The sequence below is a fragment of the Balaenoptera borealis genome, assembly GCF_965194805.1.
Source record: "Balaenoptera borealis genome assembly, chromosome: 5".
In the NCBI taxonomy this organism is placed as follows: Eukaryota; Metazoa; Chordata; class Mammalia; order Artiodactyla; family Balaenopteridae; genus Balaenoptera; species Balaenoptera borealis.
This window is the reverse complement of record NC_138862.1, coordinates 137,460,263-137,487,669: the sequence shown is the minus strand read 5'-3', so window position 1 is coordinate 137,487,669 and position 27,407 is coordinate 137,460,263. Positions and strand designations below refer to the sequence as shown.

The 27,407-nt window shown below is 38.5% G+C and overlaps 1 protein-coding gene across 20 annotated transcripts in view; it reads left to right on the top strand.

Moving 5' to 3' along the window:
* Window positions 1-27,407, top strand: part of TBC1D5 (TBC1 domain family member 5) — a 530,543-nt gene that overhangs the window by 423,912 nt on the left and 79,224 nt on the right. For all 20 annotated transcript variants that reach the window (XM_082392668.1, XM_082392665.1, XM_082392670.1 and 17 more), the window contains one exon: window positions 16,319-16,404. In XM_082392668.1, the coding sequence (XP_082248794.1) occupies window positions 16,319-16,404 (86 nt within the window). The remainder of the gene's footprint in view (window positions 1-16,318; window positions 16,405-27,407) is intronic.

The following is a 27,407-nucleotide window of genomic DNA, read 5'->3' as shown; positions in this document are numbered from 1 at the left end:
GATATGTATGTTCCTATTACCATTTTCTGAATTGTTTTGGGTTTGTTTTTGTGGGGTTTTTTGTTCTCTTGTGTTTCCCGCCTAGAGAAGTTTCTTTCGCATTTGTTGTAGAGCTGGTTTGGTGGTGCTGAATTCTCTTAGCTTTTATTTCTCTGAAAAGATTTTGATTTCTCCATCGAATCTGAATGAGATCCTTGCTGGGTAGATTAATCTTGGTTGTAGGTTTTTCTCTTTCATCATTTTAAGTATATCCTGCCCTCCTTTATGGGGATTCCTTTTTACGTTATTTTTTGTTTTTCCCTTGCTGCTTTTAATGTTTTTTCTTTGAATTTAATTTTTGTTAGTTTGATTAATATGTGTCTTGGTGTGTTTCTCCTTGGGTTTATCCTGTAAGGGACTCTCTGCACTTCCTGGACTTGGGTGACTATTTCCTTTCCCATGTTAGCGAAGTTTTTGACTATAATCTCTTCAAATATTTTCTCAGACCCTTTCTTTTTCTCTTCTTCTTCTGGGACCCTAATAATTGGAATGTTAGTGTGTTTAGTGTTGTCCCAGAGGTCTCTGAGATTGTCTTCAATTCTTTTCCTTCTTTTTTATTTATTCTGCTCCTCAGCAGTTATTGCCACCATTTTGTCTTCCAGCTCACTTATTCATTCTTCTGCCTCAGTTACTCTGTTATTGATTCCTTCTAGTGTATTTTTCGTTTCAGTTGTTGTGTTGTTCATCTCTGTTTGTTTGTTCTTTAATTCTTCTAGATCTTTGTTAAACATTTCTTGTATTTTCTCAATCTGTGCCTCCATTCTATTTCCAAGATTCTGGATCATCTTTACTATCTTTACTCTGAATTCTTTTTCAGGTAGATTGCCTATTTCCTCTTCATTTATTTGGTCTTGTAGGTTTTTACCTTGCTCCTTCATCTGTGACATATTGTTTTGTCGTCTCATTATTATTATTATTATTATTATTATTATTATTATTATTATTATTATTTTGATGGGTGGAATTGTGTTCCTGTCTTACTGGTTGTTTGGCCTGAGGCTTCCAACACTGGAGTTTATAGGCTGTTGGGTAGAGCTGAGTCTTGGTGCCGAAATGAGGAACTCCGGGAGACCTCACTCCGATGAATATTCCCAGGCGTCTGAGGTTCTCTGTTAGTCCAGTGGTTCGGACTCAGAGCTCCCACTGCAGGAGCTTCTGTCCAACCCCCGGCTCATGAACCACAATCCCGCAAGCCATCTGGGGCAGAAAAAAAAAGAAAAGGAGAACAATAACAGTAAAAAATAAAATTAGACTAGGAAACTAACAGATATGTTAGAAAGAATATAAAAATAAAAATATAGATGAAACAACAACCAGAAGGTAAAACAGAACCACAATAATAAAAAAGAGGAGAAGAAAAAAAAAAAAAAAGAGGTGGAAAAGGTCTTGGCTGTGGAGGGCGGGGCCTAAGCAGGGGTGGGGTTTGGGCTGTGGGTGGGGCCTATGCTTCAGACCCACCAGGCTGGAAAAGGCCCTGGGTGGTGTGGGGGTGGGGCTTAGGCTCATCAGAACAGAAGGGGCCCAGGCGTGCCTCCTGCCTCTGGTCTCAGAGGGCTGGGGACCCCACCTGGGAACCCAGCAGGCTTCCTGGGCCCCAGTGGCCTGTCCAGCCTCCACTTCTCCTCCACTTCTCCTCCTCCAGTCCTGGAGGGCCCCACCTGCCTGCCTTTCCTGTTCTGCCCTGGCCTCCCTCCTACACCCCCGGGACCAACGTGGCCCAGAGGGTGCCTCTGAGGGTGTAGGACCCGGCCGGAGAGCTGAGCAGACTTCCCCGGCTGATTGGGCAGGGGGAACGCTGGGTGCGCTCCCACCTGATCTGAGCTCCCGAGGGTCCCTCCAGGCGTGGGAACCCCTCCCCCCTCTCAGCCACTCCTCAGGGGCGTCAGTCCTGTCCGGCCTCCACTTCTCCTGCCCCCTCAGTCCCCCCACATCCTACTGGTTCGCTTGGGGGTTCCTCCTGTCTCCTTGGGTGTCGAGGTCCCCCACCAGCCTCCGGCAGGCACCCTAGTTGTGGGGAGATGTGAACTCCACGTCTTCCCACACTGCCATCTTGACTCCGCCCCTCCCTGAATAATTTACTATATTGTTATTTGTTGATTTTTTACAAATTATTGGGAATTCCCTGGCGGTCTAGTGGTTAGGACCCCGTGCTTCCACTGCGGGGGAGCCCTGGGTTTGATCCCTGGTTGGGGAACTAAGATCCTACAGGCCACACTGAGTGGCCATAAATAAATAAATGCTAACCTTTTAAAAAATAAAAATAAAATTATCTACTGCTTTTTAATGTAGGTGTATAGACAGATAAGGTTTGAAGGTTCTAGACATCATTGATCATTAAATAGTGCTGTCTAGAAAAAGAAGTCACATTTTCAAGGCTGTTGAGAGCTCCAAGAATGACAAGAATTTTCCTCACTGCTGCACTGCTGCTCTCTGTAACCCTCCCCCACGACTCAAACATAGTTGACAATCCCTCTTCTTTTGGATTGCTGTTCATTGTCACTTCCTCTGGGAAGTCCTCCCTGATCTCTCTGATGAAATAAAATCACTCCATTCTGCACTTCCACAGCACCCTATACTTCCTTTTCTAAGCACTCGGCACAGGCACGGTCTTACATTGATGTGTGTAATTATTTCATTGTCTCATCCTCCAGCTCTTTAAGGGTAGAGTCATAACTATTATGTCACCATTTTACTACTGGTATCTAGCACGGCGCCTGACACATAGGAGGTATTTGGATAGAAGGATTCGTGGATGGGTGGCTGGCTGGATGGATGGATAGAGACAGAAGAATGTTTCTTTCCATAGTGTCTTCACCCCAGCTCTATGTTGTCTTCCTTCTACATGGATTGCTGTTTCTGCCCCTCTCCTACTGGCAGCTTCACAACCTCCCTTGCCATCCAGCTTAAATAGCACCTCTTGGTTTTAAAATGGCATCCAGATTCTCAGTTTCCTAGTAAAACTCCTATGAAGACCCAGACAAACAAAGACAATATCACACCACAAAAACAAAACAAAACAGTCAGACAACCTACTGGCTGCAAGGAATTCAACTCAATTAGGAAAAGTTAATTATATTGCCTGTGTTTTTCTTTATAAAGCAGGGTGCCATCCACAGCCACTCAGCCAGCTGCTCCTTTGTGAAATAACCCACCAAACGGGTGTGGTCAGGTAGTCATGGCCAACTCGTGTCCACTCTGCTGTCTGCTGACTGGACTTCTTTCCATTTTTGTGACCTGAATTGTGATCATGACGTTGGACTCAGTGAGTTAGGATTCTGTTCATCCAGAGAAACTTTGGGAGCAGCATGAGATCACACTCACTGCCAGGTAGCCTTTTTGGAGCTTCTTTCTAACATGGGTGTAATGGCAGCATCTTTGGCCTCACACTGAGGACAGGACTTGTATGGGCTTCTCTGTGAGCCTTCCATTAGTCATGCGGACGTGCAGGTCAGATGGATCTTCACCCTAGTTCTCTGCAGCTCTTTCTTTAAAGGCTCTTAGACTCTGGTGAGCTCTTCGGTTTACGTAGTTCATAGATCATCACTGAGCACATACCATGTACCAGACACTTTGCAAGAGACAGAGAGGATACGAAGGGAGATCTGGACGTGACTCAGCCCTCGGGGAACTTACACTCTATGTGCAAGACAGACATGTATACAAGTAACCATCATGCAAGGCAAGGTGGAATAGATGCAAAATTAACTTAAAATTAGCACGCTGTTGGAATGGAGGCGGTGGAGTGATGTGGAAATTCACAAAAGGCTTCACACAGGAGGCGTATTTGACTAAGAATGAGAAGGATTCCAGAAAGCACAGAACAGTGTGTAGACAGCTCTAACCTGAGAGAACAGTTTACCTAAAGTCTGGAGATTTGGGGAATGCCCATAGATTGTGGTGAGTGAAACATGGGGTACATGGTCGGTGATATGAGAAGTGTTTTAGGACCCGAATCATGGAGGTCCTTGAATATCATGCTAAGAATTGCAACTTTATTTGATTGGCAATTGAGACTTGATTCAGAACTAAGGAAGGGAAGTAAAAAAAAAATCAGGCGTATATTTTTAGGTGATTCTGGTGGCATTATATGTACAGATCAGAGGGGCACGAGATTGGAGACTTGATATAGTCAAGGGAAAAATTAAGACAGGTCTGAACCACAGTGAGGGTCCTGGTCATGCAGCAGTGTGATCTCGCCACGGGAGTCACTGGGGAGACAGGACGGTGGAACTTGCCCAGCCCCAGATGTGTCATGTCCTGGGTCTAGGGTTCTAAGAAGTGGTCTGAAATGTTAATACCAGACATGAAGGCTTAGCAGGGTTTTTAGGGGGTTTTTTTTGGTTTTTTGGGGTTTTTTTTAAATTTATTTATTTATATATTTATGGCTGTGTTGGGTCTTCGTTTCTGTGCGAGGGCTTTCTCTAGTTGTGGCAAGCGGGGGCCACTCTTCATCGTGGTGCGTGGGCCTCTCACTGTCGCGGCCTCTCTTATTGCGGGGCACAGGCTCCAGACACGCAGGCTCAGTAATTGTGGCTCACGGGCCCAGTTGCTCCGCGGCATGTGGAATCTTCCCAGACCAGGGCTTGAACCCGTGTCCCCTGCATTGGCAGGCAGATTCTTAACTGCTGTGCCACCAGGGAAGTCCCTGGACATATGTTTTTATTTCTCCTGGATATCTACCTAGCAGTGGAGTTGCTTGATCATATGGTAACTCTACATTCAACATTTTGAGGAACTGTCAAAAACTGTTTTGCAAAGTGGCTGCACCATTTTACATTCCCACCAGCAATGTATGAAGGACAGTTCAAATTTCTCAACCTGCCTGCCAACACTTGTTGTCCTTTTTAATATAGCAGTTCGAAGGGGTATGAAATGGTATCTCATTGTGGTTTTGATTTGCATTTCCCTGATGACTTAATTATGTTGAATATCTTTGCATGTGCTTATAGGTCATTTGTACATGTTTTTTTGGGGGAAATGGCTCTTTGGATCCTTTGTCCACTTTTTATTGGGTTGTCATTTTATTAAAGGTTTGTAAGAGTTCTTAGTGTATTCTAGATACAAAATTCTTATCTGACATACGATTTGCAAACATTTTCTCTCATTTGTAGATCATCTTTTCACTTTCTTAATGGTGTCCTTTGAAGCACAAATGTTTTTAATTTTGATGAAGCCTAACTTATCAATGTTTTCTTTTATCCCTTATACTTTTGGTGTCATACCTAAGAAATCATTGCCTAATGCAAGATCACAAAGATCTACTCCTGAGTTTCCTTCTAAAAGTTTGATAGTTTTAGCTCTTCCATTTAGGTCTGTGATCCACTTTGAGTTGATTTTGTGTGGGGTGTGAGATAGGGGTACAAATTCATTCTTTTCCAGTTGGACATCAATTGTGTTTGTTGGAGAAAACGTTCTTTCCTCCATCGAATTGTCTTGCCCCTTTGTCAAAAATTAATTAACCATAAACGTGAGGGTTTATTTCTGGACTCTCAGTTGTAATCCACTGATCTATATGTCTGCCCTTAATGCTAGTACCATACTGTCTTGACTGCTGTAGCTTTGTAGTAAGTTTTGAAATCAGCTTTGTAGTAAGCTATTCTGAGTTGCTTACATTTCCATATGAATTTTAAGATCATCTTTGTCAATTTCTGAAAACTATTTCTTTTTAAAAAATATTTACATAAAAAGAACTACGCTTTGTATGTTGTTCTATGTGGTACTTTTTCCTCTTTCATTTAATATGTCATCTCTCTCAAAGGCGTTTTAAATGCAGTGTCCATCGGGAAATAAGAACTCTGTACTTCCACACAGAATAACTGCTGGAAAAGGCCTCCAAAGATTCCCCTTAACCTAGATGGGATGATTACTGAAGACCTTCTCATTCTACTTTCTGAATCACTACCAAGTTGTACGCAGTACTATTTCTTCTCACTGCTTCAGTTTTCCATTGAAGGGGATCTTGGACCCCTACTTAATGCTTCGATTCTTCAGAAAAATGATCTCAGAAGAGAGTTGTCTTCTTGCAGCATTTCTGCCTACAGAATAAGAAAGTTCAGCTCCCTCAAAAAAAAAAAAAAGTGGTGAGTGGACAGGCCCCCTTAAGGAGCACCCCTCTGCAAATTTGACTGCTATCAGCTGCCCCCCAGTGATGGAAACCATCCCAAAGAAGGTAGCACAGAAAGAGTGGGCTCTCCGGAAGTAGACAGCTTGCTTCACTGTAACTGCATTCAGTGAGAGCATTCCCCCACCGTCCTCACCCTCATCCCCCACCTGGCCTCACTTCTCATTCATTCGGCTAAGGCACTGGATGCTATCCAGAGCAAAACCTGTACATCTAAACTTACCCCACTCCCAAACATTCTTTCCGTCTAGGACCAGCATCCATCTGGTGTTAACAGCTATGCCAGTTGCTAAAATATTGAAACCCTTCTCTATCAGTAGGTAAAGAAATCCGGCATCTGCAGGGTTACAGCCTAGCACGGCTGGGGCTCTCCACTGTCTCCTCCTGACTCCCTAACAGCCCTGATTGCTAGCTGCCTTCCCTCTAGCGCTTGCTTTCTATTTTGACTATCACCCCTGTACACATTTATTTAGCAGGAGAGTTAATAAACTAACCCAGTAGTACCCATAAAACTCCACGTTCCCATAAAGCTCCACGTTCCCAAGAGGAAAGTTGTTATCCGAAACCACCTTTCAGGTTTCTGAGAAAAGGCCCCCAAATGGTCTGTGGATAGAATTCGGGGGGAGTCTAAGAATTTGTATGAGAAAAATTTACGTCTTTATTTGCACTAAGCCCTTACTAAAATTTAATATTTAACCACCGACTCTTCTCGGTGGTTTCTGGGTCTAACTTGACACACTTTCTCAAGTAGAGATTGGTCTCACTCAGGAAAATAAAACTCTAATCTGTGTGTTATAATTTATGTTTGCTTTCTGATTTCTCTCTTCACTTGAACATTTCAAAGTTCAGTGTAAATACTTCACTGTTATCCTGAAAGTATCAGAAAATTTATATTAATATTTCCTTGAAAAATGGATGAAGACAACAAAGGACAGTAGTATTTGGAGCACCTGAAACCTTTTCACTGATAGCAACACAGATATTTTATATCATATTACAGTGGATGAAGATATCTTGAAATACCATTTATATTCATCAGTGCTTCTAAATTGTAGTCATGATTAGACCAGCCATATATCTTATTTAATACATTAATAAAAAGGCACATTTTACTGTGTTATAAATTTGTTCAGTACTTCAGTTACTGTATTTCAGTATAATTGTTTTCCTTTATAATCCTATGTATTCTATTTTATGTATTTAAAAACATTATTCTGAAAAGGAGACCAAAGTCTTCACCAGAAAGCAGAGTAGTCATGGCACAAAAACGATTAAGAACCCCTAGGATAGATATTATGTGAGCAGCCTGCAAATGGTGCACCAATTAATATCACTAGATTTTTTTTTTTTTTTTTTTTTTTTTTTTGGCTGTGCTGGGTCTCAGTTGCGGCACGCGGGGTCTTTAGTTGTGGCATGCAGGATCTTTTAGTTGCAGCATATGGGATCTATTGATAGTTCCCTGACTGGGGATCAAACCCAGGCCCCCTGCATTGGGAGTTTGGAGTCTTAACCACTGGACCACCAGGGAAGTCCCTATTAATAATCACTAGATATTTGAGGGGGGCTTCGCTTTTAAGGCTGAGCTCTATCAAAAGGTATTGACTAAAAAGAGAATACTTTATGACATTATCCGCTCTGTAGAGAAATTCACACCTGGTGTCAGTGTTCTTTTTTATAATGACAATGAAATCTAGAATAAAACAATCAAGAAAGCAAGAGTCCATCCATAGGGACTTTTCTCCGTGGTTTCTGGGTCTAACTTGACACACTTTCTCAAGTAGAGATTGGTCTCACTCAGGAAAATAAAACTCTTATCTGTGTGTTATAGTTTATGTTTGCTTTCTTTTTTATTTTATTTATTTATTTTATTTTTGGCTGCATTGGGTCTTCGTTGCTGTGCGCGGGCTTTCTCTAGTTGTGGTGAGCAGGGGCTACTCTTCGTTGCAGTGCACAGGCTTCTCATTGCGGTGGCTTCTCTCGTTGCGGAGCACGGGCTCTAGGCGCGCGGGATTTAGTTGTGGCTCGCGGGCTCTAGAGCGCAGGCTCAGTAGTTGTGGTGCACGGGCTTAGTTGCTCCGCAGCATGTGGGATCTTCCCAGACCAGGGATCGAACCTGTGTCCCCTGCATTGGCAGGCAGATTCTTTACCACTGCGCCACCAGGGAAGCCCTATGTTTGCTTTCTAATTTCTCTCTTCCCTTGGTCATTTCAAAGTTCAGTATAAATACTTCATGGTTATCCTAAAAAGTATCAGAAAAGATAGAGTGTAAGTGAATGACCTTAGTAAAAGGGTATTTATATAATAGAATTTTTAATTGCAAGATGTTTTATCATTGAAGTTACTCCCAGTATTGCATGAGAAGTGTGACTGTGCAAGGCTTTCTTTTACCAGACCTCAGTGCAGGAGCTCAGCTTTTGTTGCCTTGGCAATTACAGTAGCAGGTCACGAAAAGGAAGAAGATGGGGTAAAATTTCTCAAACCAGGGTTCTCAGTCCTATGGGGTCACATAGACTTATTCTTGAGGGTTCAAAACTCCTAAAACCATTTTGTAAGTAGCTTCTATTTTGATGATAATTGTTTAAAATTATTTTAACATTTCTAAAAATAAAAATTGATGATGGTAATTTTTATATCTGAGATTTTAGTTTCTTAAGTCTCTTTCCCAAAATGGAATATTTAGGATTTTTTTTTTTTTTTTTTTTTTGAGATTCCCTCTTTCCTTTTTTGCTTTATATCATTGAAGGTTGGGAACCTTCAGTCTTAGGAAAAGATAAATGGGTTTCCAGTTGTCCCTAAACCATTGAAGTAAGGCTCCTCCTCCCCCACTCTGCTCATATTCAAGGAAGTTTCCCTGAACAGAGCTCACCAACTACCTAAAAGGAATATTTTGAGGCCCAGGATTAGTAACAAAGAAAATGTGTAAACATGAACTGCTTTCCATATTTATTTATATATATATATATATATATATATATATATATATATATATATATATATATGTGTATATATATATATATATTGGGGGGGCATGTTAATCTGGCATCTTCCTGCATGCTAAATTCAAAATGTAAATACATTAGAAAAAGGAAAAAATTTTATTTCTCTTTTGGTGTCTATTTATTGTATGAAGCTACAGCCGAGCATAACGCACAGGTGGTTTAAAATGCTTCTCTGCCATCTGAGATCTCGGCTTGCCAGGGTATAGATGTGGATGTCACTTTAGGGAATTGGGCTTATTCAGTATGTAAAATGAGGCTGGCATGGGTTCAGAGGTTTTGTCTGTGTCTTTACCAATTAACAATTTTTGCTTCCTTTTTATTTTTAAGGTCTTTTAAATTTTCTCTTTTTTTTCTGTTTTGTTTTAATCTGTAGATTCATAGATTGAAATTACTTAAATTTTTCTGTCAAATGCGCTAAGATTCTTAATACCTAGTATCTGTAATATATATTTCCTATCAAAAGACATAGGAACTATTAGTATATAAACCAGAGGTCATTTTAATCTGGTACTGAAGTGAAATTCTCATTTACAACCTTGTTAAAAAGATTTGTTTTCTTTTTTTTTTTTTGATGAAGGTCTATGTGGTATCCACGTTTTAGATTTTGTAATATTGTAAAAAAAAAAAACCAAACTAGATTTTGTTTTTCCAAATCTGATGTTTTGTGAACTTATTTTATGCAAAGCATTTGGCATTTAATTCATGGCATGGGTTCTTAAAAAAAAAAAAAAAAGGAAAAGTGGTTTATATAAGGCAGGTATGGCTCAATATACTATTACACATAAATACATACGGTAAAATCAGTACTGTCTCAATAGCACATAATATAAAAAGAAAATCAACTCCTAGATAAATGATGAAGGAAATAAAATACAAATCTAGGTTTCACAGCAATATCTAGATAATGCCACTTATTTATATATATATTTTTAAGGGAATTTTGTGAGCATTTAGGATTATAATGGCTGCCTTTTTGATCCACTGTGTTACTCTATCTAATTTTAATGAAGAGGGCAGTATGTAGCAATAAGAAACAGAAATGTTGAGACCTTTGTGGACCCTCTAGCAATCAGTGAATATCAGATCACAAATCTCCCCAGCTTTAATTACAGGCAAAAGAAAAGACAAAATTAGCATTTTAATATAGAAATATCTTAGGCTTTAGGAGAATTGTGATAAATCTAATGTTGCCTAGTGAACCAAAGAGGGGATATTACAACAAACTGTCTCCTTAGGAATATTTGTTTAAATGAAGGCAACAATACTTCATCCTTATCTTTTTTGGATAATTATCACTATTTCAGGCTGTTCTTTGTTCCAGGTTTAAAATACCTTTAGTTGGGGGAAAAAAAGAAAAAGAAAAAGTAATTGGCAGTGTTTGTTTTCTGTAAAACTACAAGAAGGAAAAAATGCTGTTTGCTTGGCACTAACAAGATAATTATTTTAGGCAGAGCTTTTGCTCTGCAGCTCTCCGGTTCACTGGTGCCATGGCAGCCCTGCTCTTGGATGCATTTAGGTTACCTCGTTTCAGCTACAGCGTATTAAACCAACTCCTCTTCCAGGGCTGAGGTTTGCCCACCTGTCTCCCCTAAAACACCTGCAACATATGTTTGCATAACCCTGTAATGCTTTGCCTTTGGGGTCCTGAGAAATTCCCCCAGAGCTTTTTGCTTATAAACAGCTGAGCAATTCGTTTTTCTAATGGCGGTTGCTTTTCCCCCAGCATTGAGGCAATAACATATTCACTAAAATAAGAGTCTCATTTTTCATCAAAGGGAAACGTTCGAGGTATTTTTTACAGTGCTGTTCTCCTTCTGAGCCTTATTCTTCCCCTAATCTGGCACGCTAAAAATTAAGAGTTGGTAGCAAGATATTAGGGGAAAGCAAACTAAGTAATTCTTCATTTGTCAAATATTTTCTTCATGCCGAACAGACATTGCATTTATGTTGTAAATATAAATTAACCTTTTCTATTAAACAAGTGCTACAGGAACTTTATCAGTTTAAGGTAAAAATTGTAACCAATAAACTATAGAAATAATAATTTGGACATATTGTAGGAAATCACTTTAATTACTGTAACCTTATTAGCTGGCAAACAACTGTGCATTAATAGTATGTGGCTTTACAATTTTTAAAAAATTGTATGTATGTACGTACTCCTGTTCTGAGAAATAAGACAGCTTTTCTCCCCACAAATGAGGTCCAATGTGCATGATATATTTTCCTAAATATGTGTTTTTACTTTTTAAAAAAATGGAATGTTTGGTAAAATCTGCCCTAAGTTTATATATGGTTATCAGAAGGATGAAACTCTGCTTCCTCTACCTGTTTGTTATCATGGATTTTAAGTCGTCAAGCTGTCAGATCTGCTGTCAAAGTTCTGTTTATCAGTGCTCAGTGGTATCAGAAGGTAATTATAGCTTCCGTTTTATTGAGTTTTTACGAAGTGCCCAGCACTGTGCCACACTTAATGTTCATTGCCCCGTTTAATCCTTTCCGTTATGTTGCAGATGAGGAAACCGGAGCCGGAGGGTAAACTGACTCCCTCCCAGCCAGGAGTGGGTGGGGTGGGCTCTGGACTTGAACCTCCCTGACTCCGGATCCCTGGCCTCCCCTGCCAGGCAACCTGTGCCTCTAAAGCAGATGTTAGGTCTACCTTAGTCCCTTTGTTTCTAACATAACACTTTAACTCTTCTTTACCTCCTGCTGGTACATTCAGAGATTAGAACAGGGATCACTGGAATTGCTTTTCTTTTGCTCCGTTCAGTTCTACATGTGTTTACAAATAGCCAGCCCTTTGAAAGGCAGGCGATGTGTTGTTCCAAGTAGGATGAGTACCTCAGACTCTTTTCCTTCTGGAGTTTCCATTAACAATGCAAAAGGAGATTATCATCCTCAGGTGAGGGACCGGAGTTAGGGGATCAGTCTAGAAAGTACTATTTGTGATGACCTTTGTTGGATGAGTTTGATTTCACCAGGCTCAGAACAAGGAAAATTGTCACATTTCATCTTGTGGTTAATTGTACTTCTTGTGGTTATTTGTACTTAGTGTGGGTTAGCATTTAAATATTTCTGTACATTACCGTAGCAAAGTGAGTTTGAACTTAAAGTCCTGAAATATTACTGTGCGGGTAAGGGTGGCAGGGAAGGACTTCTATTACAGAGTAGAGCAGAGGGCAGTTGTCCACCATCAAAGTTGTCCACTCAGTAAGGGACAGAGTGTTTTACCTGAAATTACATTAAGGCACAGCTTACTATCGTATAATATAGACCTCAGAAGTGAAGAATGTTAACTATAACGGAGAGGTTAGGTTTCAATCAGTTTTGTCCCTAACATTGATTGCTGTCATTTAAGCACTACTTGTAAACTGATTTTATCATGCCAAATTAACCAAAGCATTTTGAAAATTCAGAAGTACCACACGAGTTTGGTTTGGTTTGTTTTTTTTCCATATAGTTCCCTCTAGGACACTTGTTTCTACTATTATCTATCCTGCTTCTGTCAGTCATTTTCTCCACAAGGCTCTAAGCTGCCTCCCCAGATTTCAGCCTATCTGTGCCACAGGTGGAAGTTTCAGCATTCTACTTCTATTACCATAAAGTAACATGCTGAAGAGAAAGCCTTAAGAAGAGCTCCAACAGCTTGTTAACAGAGAAGGTTGGAGTGGTACTTGGGAAGTTAATTAGCTGCAATCTTGTGGAAGATTTATTTCAAGTCCATCCAGGTTGGTCTAGGAAAGGCATGGTAAACCCAGGGTGGATTGAATTTGTGATTTCTGCATTTTCATGTATAGTTATGTAAACTTCTCAGGTCATGAAACATAATTGGTATTCCTCTGTACACAGACCAATATAAGTTAGGGTATAATTACCATTTTTTCTTCTGAAGAAAAATTTCCCCAAATAAAAGAAGTGGGTTTTTTGGTTGTTTTTGTTTTTGCTTTTTTTTTTTTTTTTTAAATGCACATTGGCTTGGAAAAGCTTATAATATTTGAAATCCTGACTGTGTGAAAGTGGGTTTAAAATAATTACTAATTGTTCCAGTCCTTTGCAAAGACATACTTTTAAAGTTGTCCACATCACATGTCCTACACAATGGGAACTTACAACTGTCATTGGGTCTGGTCTTTCTTACATACAGAGTTTTATATGTGTAGAATTCTAGTGGCTCTTACATTTTAGAGGAAATTCCAGATCTATAAAAAAATAGAAATCAAAACTGTTATATTTCTGTTAAATTTTATTTGGAAAAAAATCCTTTAAAGTAAGAAAGGCAAATATTACTTTTAAAATGTTTCAATTGCATGAGGTTAGAATGCTGCTCATTTAATCTCATCTCGCTAAGGAAACCATTGCTATCATTTTGGTACATAGTTGTGTGAGAAGATATTGCTCCAAAATTTCTTGACTTTTTAAAACCTTATTCAGAAGAGACTAAACTAACTTAATTAAAAAAGAAGAATTATAGGTGAATTAAAGAACTGTCAGTACTAAATCTTAATGTATAAAAGTATGTGCCCTTTTTGAGTAAGTGTCTATACCTGTTGATTTCTATAGCCACATGTTGGTTTACAGACATATCAGACATTAGTAGCTACAGCCACAGGTGGCCATTGAGCACCTGAAGTGTGGTTGGTCCAAACTGAGATGTGCTCTCAGTGTAAAATATACACTAGATTTCAAACACTTTGTACAAAAGAAAACATGTAAAATATCTCTATTTTTTATATTGATTACATGTTAAAATGACAACATTTTAGATATACCAAATGAAACAAAATATTATTACATTTACTTTCACTCCTTTTTTCTCTTTTTTTTTTTATTGTGGTTGCTAGAACATTTTAAATTACATATGAAGCTTGCATTTGTGACCCACGTTACATTTCTGTTGGACAGTGCTGGTCTAGACCATTCATGTGTACACATACTTCTGTTTTAGTAACAGTATCACCTTCTCAGATAGAAAACCCTATTGAATGACTTTCAACTATAACTTCTGGTTTTATTTTCTTACATTTCAAATACTATTTTTCAACATCATCTTTTGATTCTTTTTTTTCCACCCCAGTACAGCGGCACTTTAAACCGCCTCTCCTTTTCATACTAGTAAGTCTCCTAGGAATTTAAATAGGCCTCAGTGAAAGCAATACTTGAGCCTCATTCATATGTTCAAGTTAGATCATTATTCCTAATAATGGCTTTAAGTGCTTAGATAGATCAGCACTTCGTGTCTTGAATTGCTTGTCATTTCTTTATAAAGATGTTTCAAGAAATTGCTCCATGCATTCCCTTCTTTCATTGTTTTCTAGCAAAAAGGAACATAATCCTTTATTAATTTGTTGAAAGTCAGAGAAGAAAAGCCTTTTATAGTAGCGAAAACAAAATGTTTCCAGGTACTGAGAATAAAGAACAAAATTGGTTATGAGTGATAGTCCTACGAAAGTTAATTTTTAAAATAAATCATGAATGCACTGTCAGTCTGCCAGTGGCTTTGACCTCTATTTCTTTTTCCCGTTATGCTTGGGTCCAGGTTGTCATCAGCTACCAAGAGGAAACCTATGTAATTCCTAGAGAGCTAGAAGTTGCACTGTTAGACTTAATAGTATGGTAGTCATGGAAGCATCAGTTATCTTCATCAAGGCAATTCAGATTTGATTATTGTAGAACTGTGTTGAATACCAAACCAGTGGAGTAGTAGCTGGAGCTAAATCAAGGGATTGTCATTTTTGTCAGATGATTATGGCTGACTTGGAAGAGATATGAAAGGGTTGAGCTCTGTAAATATTCTCTTTTCAGCAGAAAAAGAAAAGGTCCATCATGGCCTTAAGATGCAGCTTGTTAGCTTGATGAATTTCAAACTATTTAACCTTAGCAATTATATACCCCCGCCTACATGCAAGTATATTCGTGCCTTGGGATTATGTCTCCAAGGACTGATATCAAAGCATATTGGTAATTTTCTATTAAGATAAAATGCAGCCTTTTTATGTCTAGTTAGATCTCTCAAAGGACAGGGCATGCTCTGGTTCAAAGTCCTAATTATTAACTTGAGTTATATGTTCGGGTAAACATTGGAACACATTTACTTATAAGTTTTTAAAAACTAATGAAAAATATATATAATTTAACCTTTCAGAGATGGTGGTATTCATTTAAGTTATGCTATTAACGTGTTACATTTTTACAAACTGGAAGTGTATTTGATTAATTTTTATTTGCCTGAGGGACTTGATACTTTTAAATAATAGACATATTAAATAATAGCAACATATTTAAATAGACACACCCAACCTATGATTCAAGGACATTTCTGCAAGTTTATAAATAATCCTAAATGCCAGAAAGTACAGTGTATTGCTGCTTTTATGAAAATGTGCATTGGTCAGTTTGCTTTTGTATTTCCACTACCTGGGCACTTATTAAACTCGTATATAAGAGTAGATGACATAGAAACTGCAAACTTCAAAAGAATTGCTGAATTCTGAAATAACGCATTCATTTTAGGAGAAGAAAGACTTGGTGTGCCATCTAGTGGGCATATATAACACTTTGGTTATCAAAAACTGAGTTTTGCTCTTCTTCAAAATGCAGCTTTCTTGACACTTTGTGTCTCCTAGGCCTTAGGCATAGATTATGCTGGTGTTAATCTCATATAATATTTCAGTTTTGTTGCAATTTTGTCTGATTGTATTTTGGAAAGGCGTATTGAGAATGGTCAAAATTATCAGAAAGAAATCTAATGAAAGGAATAAATCTATGTGAACTATGAGACAGGTAAAAACAAAATGTATTAAAACAATTTCAGTGTTTAATCAGGCTAAGATCAGTTAAGGCAAAACTTCAACAATAAAAACAAACAAACAAACAAACAAAAAAAACCAGGGAGTTCCCTGGCCGTCCAGTGGTTAGGTCTTGGCACTTTCACTGCTGTGGCCCAGGTTTAATTCCTGGTCAGGGAATTAAGATCCCACAAGCCATGAGGTGCAGCCAAATTAAAAAAACAAAAAAACCCAAGCACATTAATTATTAAACTTCATTATTATACGTATTTTTTCCTGAAAGAACATAAAAACAATTGTTTCATTCTTTTATGTGTTAATGTATAATTTAAATAGCTTTATACATTTTAATTTACCGCTTTTTTTTTCTATAGAGAAATCCAAGACCAGTGACTTATCAATTCCATCCAAATTTAGATTATTACAAAGCCCGAGGAGCAGACCTCATGAATAAAAGCCGGTAAGTCCTCTTTCTCTGATGAAAGTTATAAGTCACTAAGATATTCTTGGAGATCGTCAGGAAATTTTACACATTTGCTGAAAATAATTTCCCAGATTTGAATATACCAATGGTTAATGCATGTAATGAATCTTTGTAAAATAAATTATCTGAGTTTATTTTTAAGGCATGAGCAAAGAATATATGTTGATGTCAGTGGTAAGATGAAAAATTAAATAAATGTAAGAGTACTTGTTACAGATTGAAGTTTGGCAACTTTGTTTTTCTAACACAATAAACCTGAATAAATTGTGCCTGCTTGTGCAATCTCTTTCTAGATCCTTGCTGTTGATTGAAAAGAAGCAGTTCTATAATATATGTTTAAATTATTTCAGTAACAAAATTAAAATGGGGTTTCCCAACTGTCTTTAGAACTACACAATAAGCTTATAAATGCATCTTGTGTGTGCATTTGTGATTACATACATAGAAATTTTAAGGGTCACTGTAGGAATAAAAAAACATTAAAATCCTACTTTTAAAAGAAATTAACACTGGCGTAAAGGGTTGATGAACAGTTTTGTTCTTTCATAATACTATACTCAGATGTCTCAAGAGTTAACTCATCAAAGCAGAACCATCTCAAATTAGAACATAATTTCAAAGTTTACTCTGGTAGACTAAAATGTTAGTCATGATAAATGCTGCAAGTTGTCCGAATTTTCTTCCTTAAGCATTTTGCCTATGTGCTAGCTTTTCTTCAGCAGAATTCCAACAACCTAAATATGCATGGTTGGAGTACACATACATGATGTGTTCTGCTCTTACTTGGAGAGTTTTAAAAAAAGACATAATTCCTGACACATCGAAACTCATCGTCTGAGGGGTGGGAAGGATTTTATAAGAAATCAGCTAAATTTAAACTTGCATTTTGAACTCTTAGTGTAATGTTATTTTTAAATTACCCATCCTTGATTGAAGTCTGTCTCATGTTTTGAAGGGCTATGTACTTATGAGACCAGTTCTGTAGCCCATGAGGCTTCTGTGAAACTCTTTTCTGTTTGTTCATTTCATCTGATTCTTGGTTCACAAATAAAAGGTTTTTGCCTATAGTCACTTTGTTCATTTAATTTAACAAATTTTTCTTGAGTGCCAGACTCTCAGTATTCTAGGCATTGGAGATAGTGAACAAACCAGACAAAAATCCTAGCCCTCAGGAATCTTACAGTCTAATCACTTGTATTTCCTCCCTGTCAAGTATTTAGTTTTGATATGTTTTTTAAAAAGTATATTTTAGGTACTTTCTTCATACAAGATCTTTCTAGCTGGAGTTCCTTCTTCTCTCCCTTAATATCCACCCTGCACCCCTTGCCCACCACCTCCCCCAGGTTAGTTTTCACAGGACAGCCTGTAAGCTCTCAGTTTCCAGCAGATTAGATCACACTCCCACTTGAACCTCCAAAGGCTTCCTAATACCTTGCATAATCCAGTCTTCTTCCCTTGCCCCTCCCCTAGTGACCTCATCTCCTCCACCCTCCCCTTCTCTTCCCTCTTGCTTGAGCTTGCCTGGGGCCATAGTGCTTCCCTGTTCTCCTCCTGCCTCCCCTCTTCCTTTTCAGCTTCATGATTTATGGCTCAGCACAAATATCTCAGGCAAGTCAAGCCTATCTCTCTCTCACAGTTTTTTTTTTTTTTAATTTTATTGACATATAGTTGATTTACAATGTTGTGTTAATTTCTGCTGTACAGCAAAGTGATTCAGTTATACATATATCTACATTTCTCTTCCATTATGGTTTATCACAGGATATTGAATATAGTTCCCTGTGCCATACGGTAAGACCTTGTTGTTTATCCGTTCTCTGTATAATAGTTTTATGTGCTAATCCCAAACTCCCACTCCATCCCTCCCTTCTCCGCTCCCCCTTGGCAACCACAAGTCTGTTCTCTATGTCTGTCAGTCTGTTTCTGTTTTGTAGATAGGTTCATTTGTGTCATATTTTAGATTCCATATATAAGTGATATCATATGGTATTTGTCTTTCTATTTCTGACTTAACATCTTCTTTTTCCATTCATCTGTCGATGGACATTTAGGTTGTTTCCATGTCTTGGATATTGTAAATCATGCTGCTATGAACATAGGAGTGCATGTATCTTTTCGAATCATAGTTTTGTCTGGATATATGCCCAGGAGTGGGATTGCAGAATCATATGGTAGCTCTATTTTTAGTTTTTTGAGGAACCTCCATACTGTTCTCCATAGTGGCTGTATCAATTTACATTCCCACCAACAGTGCAAGAGGGTTCCCTTTCCTCCACATCCTCTCCAACATTTGATATTTGTAGACTTTTTGATGATGGCCGTTCTGACTGGTGTGAAGTGGTACCTCATTTTAGTTTTGATTTGCATTTCTCTAATAATTAGCAATGAGGAGCATCTTTTTATGTGCCTGTTAGCAATCCGTATGTTCACACAAGCCTCTCTTGACCTCCCTTTTGTCCTCACCTCCCTTGGTCACTCTCTACCCCACTGCCCCCATCTTATTTTCATAGCATTCTTTACACACAGAAGCCATAGACATATGTATCATCTGTCTCCCCAACCTCCCCACTGAAGTCAGGCCCCCCTGCAGGCAGATCCCTTGTCTTACTCACTACTTGAGGGCACCTGGAATAATCCTGGCTGGTGTGGGGAGGTTACTCAGTATTTGTTGTATGTATACATGATTCTATTTTTACATTTTTCAACATCTACTTTTTTTTTTTTCAAAAAAGGAAATAGACTGTACTCTTTCCTTTTCCCCCTTCATGTTTTATCTTTCTTCCATTTAGCTTTCTGTCCCAGCATTTTTCTTCTCAAAAATGTTGGTTCTGTTTTATGTATTTCCTTGTAAGCACATTGAGATTCTTATACAAAGTAACATTGTAAGGATGCAAGGCAGATTTCTCATCATCACTGTTGCAATTTCAAAGCTTGAAATTGAAACTGAACCAAATAAAGTGTTGTGTGTGAAGACATAACAGACCAGTAAATGAGGAAAGAAAGAGTTCAGAGATGGTACTGGGAAACTTGACAAATCTTTTGAAAAGGTATCAACTTATAAACTTAACACAGACCAAAATAAACTCTGAGTTAATCAAAGTTCACTCAAACAAGCAAACATAGAAATAAAACACAAATGTCTATCTGACCTCTAGTTACTAGACTTTTTAGCCTTAAAAGTAATGGAAGAAATCACAAAGGGAAGGACTGGTGGATTTTACTACACAACTGTTTTTAAGTAGATGTCAAAAATAAAATAAACTGAATCAAAAAGGAAACAGAAAATTGGGAAAATATTTGTAGTATAAATGACTGACAAACAATAATATCATTAATGTATAGAAACTTACACAGTTCAGTAAGAAACACAAGATCTGTTTCAGGGGCCATCACATCTCCTGCCATACTCTTCTCTGCCCAGAGGATCTCAGCCCAGGTTCATTGCTTTACATTCCATTTATGACTAAAGGGTCCTTCACTTATATCTTCGGTCTGACCTCTTCCCTTGAACTCCAGACTCACATGCTCCAAACTAAACTCTTGATTCCACCTCCACACACCTGTTGTTCCCCCAGTGATTCTGCATCACAATGAATGTCATGACCCAGTTGATCAAGCCTTAGAATTGCCTTTAACTCTTCTTTTTCTCTGACATCACACATCAACTGCATCAGCAACTCCTGTTCAGACTATATCCTGAACTAAGCCACTTTCCTCTCTCTGCAGTGGTGGCACCAAGTCACGTGGCCTTGCCCATTTCACCCCCACGGTCTCCTAACTCATCTCCCTGTGCAAGTCCGATCATATCACTCTTCTGCTCAGAGCCCTTCCGTGGCTTCCCAAAACATTTGGGGTCAAATCCAAAGCCTTTTCAGTGGTCTGCAAGGCAGGCCCTACATGATCCGGCTCCTGTCTCTCCAGCCCCACCACCCTGCTCTCTTGTTCACTGGACTCCAGCCACACCAGACTGCTTACCATCCCTCCAGCTCTCGAACAAGTTCCCACTTCAGGAGCTTTGAGCTTGCTTTTCCCCGTGTCTGGGTTCTTCCCCAAGAATCCACATGGCACACTTACTGCTCAGTCTGTGTTCAAATATCTTCTCTTCAGAGAACCTCTCTTCGACTGCCCTGTCTAAAATAATGGACCACTTCACTCTGTCCCTTTAATTTGCTTTGTTATTGTTTTTGTGGGGTTTTTTTTAAATAGCTGAAATGGTATTTTTAGTTTTTTATTCAAAAATTGTATTCAGCTTTTTGGTTTGTTTTTATAGTTTGTTTCTTGCATTGAAATGTAAACTCTGCACGTTTGTCTTGTTAACTGTCATATCCTCAGCACCTAAAATAGTGCCTAGAATATAGTAGGCACTCAATGAAAGAAGGATTGCAAACAGCAAATAAACATTTAAAAAGCTGTTCAAACTCATAATTAATCAAAGAAATGCATAATTAATTAAAACACCTATGAAGCACCATTTTTCACCTTTCAAATTAGCAAATTAAAAATAAACGAGGCAGAGATGAGTAAATCATCACGATCTACTGTACGGCCTAGGCCCATAGTTAATAATACTATATTGTGTACTTAAAATTTGCTAAGCGAGTAGATCTTAAGTGTTCTTATCACAAAAAATAAAATAAATAAAAATAGTAGTGATAAAGAGGGTGGGAGGAAACTTTTGGGGGTGATGGATAGGTTTATGGCATAGATTGTGGTGATAGTTTCACAGATGTGTGCTTATCTCCAAACTTATCAAGTTGTACACATTAAATAGGTACAGCCGTTTTATGTCCATTATACCTCAATAAAGTGGTTTTGAATGAATGAATGGGCAAGCTAGCACCGGTGAAGGTGCACGGATATCCTTAGTCACCAATATAGGGAGTGTAAGTTGAGACAAGCTTGGTAGTCTTGCCAAATAGTACTCCCAATTCTGTCTGTAGCCCTTATAACTACCACATTATTCCCCAGAGGTTTGTTTATCGTGCCACTACTTTATCCATGATCAGAAACCATTGTAGCTGCAAAACCCTTGGGAAAGTCCCCCTTTAGCTATTTAATGCCTAAGATGCTTTTACCAGGCTGGACCCTTCAGCCATAATTAGCCTTGCAACTACTTTCTTAGCTGTAGAGAGGCTATTAAAGAGTTAATGCATTGGGATTGTCATTGAGCAGCGAGACAGGTAGTGGGGATGGTCTAGAGGGAATATATATCCTCATGGGGGAACCCCGAGCAGTGATCAGTTAGCAGAGGACAGACAAGAGGCAGGCAGACACCTGGAAAGCAGGGAGCTAATACTTGCTACGTCTATGGCAATGGACTTCTATTTGTGTTGCTTATCCAAATGAGGGATGAGGATGCAGAGATGACATGTGATTTTGAGATAAGAATATCTCTAGAAATCAAGAAGCCTGATTTCTCTTCTCTGCTTTACCATGGATTGCTATAATTAAGTCTTTAAACGCAAGTGCCTAGGTATTTTAGTGGTAGATTTTCCATTACGTGTGTGGGTAATATTCACTGTGCTCTGATTTTACTTACTTGCAAATTTCTCTTTAAAAATGGGAATTGACATTTTCTTATTCATTCAATATTTGAGCTCAGAACAATAATTTAACACTCAAATCCTGCTCCAATTTTGTCCTTAAATAACCATAAATTGCTGCTATATATATTAAAAAAAAAAAAAAAAAAAAAAAAAGCACATCTAAATTGTGACTGGTCTTCAGAAAGACCCATCTAATTTACTCAGGAATCTATGACCACTGAAATGCCCAATTGAGAAGTCATGGAACAGAATTTCATAGTTTTTAAATACTGCAACCTCTTATAGTAAGAGTAGAATCTCATACCTTCTTTATTCCAGAACATTCATGGACTTTCTGTTTTGAAAATGACACAACACAATTTCTCAGAATGTGTAGTTTTTATCTGCTCTGCAGAGGTGATGAAATAATCACACCTGAGCTGTCAGCAGTGACTCAAGGCCACGTGTCACTTTATCTAGTGGTGCCTTTTTACAGACTCCACAACTATAGGTCTTTTAACTTGCTTAAGCAATTTCATATCACCAAAGTTAGATATTTTGCTTGATTAAATGAGGCCTTGGTAGAGATGGAAGAAACCAAGCTCAGTTCCTGATCTGCCCACTCACCAGATCAGCAACAGCACTCTCTGTGCTAATATTCCCAGCTTTCCTCTGCCTTGTGTCAGAGCTTAAACAACTTAACTGATACCAATAGTGAAAGATTCCAGAATTAGAATTCTGGCAGGTAGACCCTCTACAAAAGGCCCCTTGTCAGGATCCCTGCATGGGATCCAGCAGGAAACCAGGGAAAGATGATTCTAATAAGCGTGTTCGCTGGTCTTTGAAGATGTTCTCCACATTCCTCAGCTGGGCTCCAGGTGACGAAGTAGTGATGGCGTCCGGTCCATTTTTACCCCAAGAATGCCTGATGGCCAATAATTTTCCATCTCTCCTTGGGATCAGGATCTGCCTCAGCTTAGGAGTGTTCTTCTCAGGACCTGGCCTAACAAGAATGTCCTAGAAAGTGCATGATCCCAGGAAGCTCAGGAATTCTTCTACCGGTTGTCATCTTATGCTAGAATTTGAGCTTTGTGAGAACAGGGACCACATCTGCCTCTGTCATTACTCTTTCCTCAGTACCTGGCACAGAGAACACATTCAAATACTGGTGAAATGATTGAATGCTTTCTAGCCTCATTTATAGAGTAACCATATGGATGTCAGGGACTGAGTCCTAGAATCTTCATATTGTCAGGGCCTAGCACAGTACCTGGCACTGTTTCTGGTATTCAGTGTGTACTTAGTTTAATGACTGAATAAATAAATACTGTTTTGAATACCTAAAAGGCATTGTAAAATTCTTCTGGCCAATTTCCATTTTATATGGTCCACAAGAATTTTTAAAGTAGGCTTTATTATATTTACTCAGAAGTATTTTATTGCTAAAATATGGTAAAGAAATAATATGCTAATGATATTTCCCAAGGCATGAAGCCAAGAAGTCCATGGTTATAGTTCATTAGTAGTTAACTGGCTAATCAGAATTTTAAAGGACACTGATTTCTATATAAATGTAATTTTTTGATATTTTTGTGCTCAAATAAGAGTTTGTGCTATAAACACTTCTATGTCTGAAATGCCCTTTCTCTTGTATCAAAGAGAGTTGTTAATTCCTAACCAATTTAGGTAAATTGGTAACACTATCTCCTGTTTAGGGCAGAGTAAATAAATCTTTCTCCTGTTTTAAAAAATTTAAGTGTGATTTGTACACAAAACACAGATCTTAAGTGTTCAGTCTGATGAGTTTTGACAGCTGTGTATACCCCCTGTAACCACCATCTAAAACAGTATATCTGGAGTGAACATTTCTTTCACCCGAGAATTCCCTCGTGTCCCTTTACGGTCAATGCCAACCCTTCATCCCAAGGCAACCACTGTCTGATTTCTATTACCTTATATTAGTTTTGCCTTTTCTTGAGCTTCCCATAAACAGAGCCACACAGTATGCACTCTTTTTTGTCTAGCTTTTCTCATTCAGAATAATGTTTTTGCAATTCATGCGTGTTGTTGCATGTGTCAGTAGTTTCTTCCTTTAGACTGTTGAGTCGTATTCCACTATACGATGTATCACAAGTTGTTCATCTATTCTCTTGTTGATAGATACTGGGTTATTTCCAGATTTGGGGTGTTATGAACAAGACTGCTAAGAGCATTCTTGTACAGCTGTTTTGATGTTTTTGTTTGTTTTTGGTTTTGGTGTTTATCTTTCCCTTGGGTAAACACTTAGAAATTCAATTGTCCTAATGGATAGATACATGTTTAACTATATAAGAAACTACAAACTGTTTTACAAAGTAATTATACCTTTTTCTACTCTCATCAGGAATATATGGGGGTTCTAACTGCTCTTCATCTTTGCCAACATTCGCTACTGTCAGTCTTTCTGATTTTATCTATTCTAGTTGGTGTGAAAATGGTATCTCATTGTGTTTTAATTTGCATTTTCCTGGGCATCTTTTCATAGCATATTGGTGATTTGTATATCTTCTTTTGTGAACTGTCCAGGTAGTTTGCCTGTGTTTAATGGGTTGTTTGTCTTTTTGTTCTTGATTTGTAAGAATTCTTTATATATTCTGGATAGGAGTCTTTGTCAGATAAATGTACTGCAAATATTATCCTCCCCCAGTATGTGGCTTGCCTGTTCATTTTCTTAGTGATATCTTTTGATGAGCAGAAAATTATTATTTCAGTGAAGTTTCTTTTACCAGTTTTTTTCTTCTATGGCTAGTGCATTTTATTTTCCTATTGAAGAAATCTCCTAAGACTCACCTTAGTCTTCATTGTTGAGGGTCCTTAAGACCACGCTTGGCTTCGATGGTTCACTAGAAGGACTCACAGAACTCAGAAAAGCTGATAGACTCATGTTTATAGTGTACTGTGGCAAAAGAATATAGATTAAAATCAGGAAGGGAAAAAGGTTGGTGTTGTCGACTGAAAAAATGCACAGCCTAGAAGCTGAGGGTTATGTTTTATTCGGCGGACTTTCTGAGGTCTTCCAGCCAGGGAGACAGGACTCTCAGATCACTCTGAGGGACTGCTCTGAAGAGGCAAGGGGGGAGCCAGGATATACAGTAGTTTTTGCAACAAATACCAGGTAGTCGGAACATCAAAAGTTTACTGTTAATTAAAGAAAACCAGACATCTCACGTTAAAGAACGTAGCGCTTTTCTATGTATGGGAAGATGCAAGAGTCTGGGTTCACTGAAATCATTGCTTTGATATGCACCTCAGCTACCTGGGGCCAGCATCCTGTGCTTTCTCATCCAGGGTCTCCTCAGGGTGCACCGTCGGGGTGGCTGCAGCAGTTGACTGCTAGATGATGGGCATTCGGTTTCCATCCTGAGTTTCCTCAGGGCTCACCATTGGGGAGGCTATAATGTGATGGCTTGATGGCTACAGCATCCTTTGTTTACTGATATGGCAGGCAACATTTTTCACTCACAGTCTAAGAGAAACCAGGTACAACTTTCCAGGTGTCCACTCCCAGTGGAGTGCTTAAATCTCCTGGGAACCATGTAGGGCAACACATGTGTGAAGTGTCGCCAACCAGGGAAGCTCACGCAGGACTTGGTGACCCCAAGGTTTGTTATTAGAGGTCAGTCATGTAGTCATGAAGCAACCATGTGACTAACATTAGCTACTCCATCTCCAGTTCCCTCCAGAGGTCAGACTGATATACTGTGGCAGGGGCCCAGGTTGAACAAAAACAGACTTTTACCATAAATCTGATTGTTAGCATAAACTTTGCTGTGGCTCAAGGCCCCAGGTCTACAAAGACACTTTTATCAGGCAGGATATTCCAAGGGCTAGAGGTTATCTCCCAGTTGCCCCTTGAGGGCCAGTCCTAAACAACTTTGGAGTGTGCAGGATTTGGGCAGTCCAGGCCCGTGTACAGTAAAAGTTAGCCCTTTACTGTACAGTCTCAAAGATATTCTATATTCTTCTAAAAGCTCTGTGGTTCTAACATTTGTATTAAATCTGTGGTCCACGTCAAATTAATGTCTGTGTGTGGAGTGAGGTAAAAATTAAAGTCCATCTTTTTCCATAGAAGTATCCAGCAGTTCAGTACCACTTGTTTAAAAGTCTTTCCTTTCCCCATTGAATTAAACTGGATCCTTGGTTGAAAATCAATTGATTATATAGATATGAGCCAATTTCTGGACCTTCTATCCTTTCTCTAGTACCACACTAGCTTAATTATGTAGCTTTATAGCAAGTCTTGATTTTAAATAGCCTGAATCCTCCAACATTATTCTTTTTTCATTATTTTGGCTATTCTAGGTTCTTTGCATTTCCTTATAAATTTTAGAATCTACATGTCAATTTCTATAAAAATTATTGGGATTTTGGTTGGAATTACATTGAATCTATAGATCAATTTGGAAAGAACTGATACCTTAATATTATTGAATTATCTAATCCATGAACATGGATTATCTCTTCATTCAATTAGTCTTCTTCACATTCTCTCAGTAGTGTTTTATAGATTTTAGTGCAGAAGTCTTGTATATTTTTTTTTCAATTGAGAGAAAATAAATTCCTCTTTTTTTCTGCATCTAACCTGTTCCCTTCCGTGGCTGTACTTTTTTTAATGCGACTGTTTCCTTGGACTTTTATGTGCACTCACACATTTATCTTTATTGGCTCCCATACCTCCTTCCTTAAAATTCTAACAGTTGATTCTTGGTAAATGTTAAGTACAGCTGCTTGTGATTTTTTTTAAAATTGTGAAGCTATATAGTGATTCTCAAAGTGAAGGTAGAGAGGTGAAGAGGGCAAAACTCCCCATCAGGTGGGCATTTCAGAATTGTTTCCTCTTCCATTCTGATGTATTTCCCTAGGCCAGAGACTCCCATGAGCCACGGTTAATGGGAGAGATTCGTATCCCTCTCAGATACTGGCTCAGAAAATAAATTAGTTGAAAACCACCACTCTAGAAACCTCAAAATTTATTCCTACAGATATGTCTTGAGGAGTTTATCTCATGATTTTATATAACCACGATTAATGCGTAATTGCTAATTATTTGTTATATTAAACAAATATTACAAATTGTGTTCAGACCCAATTAGGTGAGCCCCACAGTCTAGCTTATATCCACCCTCTCATGAGGGCTAGCTTTTCTATCCCTAACAAGCACTCCTTTTGCTTCACATAGCAGTCACAAAGATTTACATGCCACATGCAAAATAAACAGGGTCTTTATAGATGAAAGGAAACATGTTTCACTTGAAAGGCAGATTCCTAAGGAATAAGTAATAGCAAACTAACTTTTATCACATAGTTTTTATAAAGGCCTATAAAATCTTGAGTTTCTTGAGATGTGGAGAGAGTTCATTTTCTAAGATAATAGGAACCTCACAATATGGCAAACAAATTAGAATTAGTTACAGA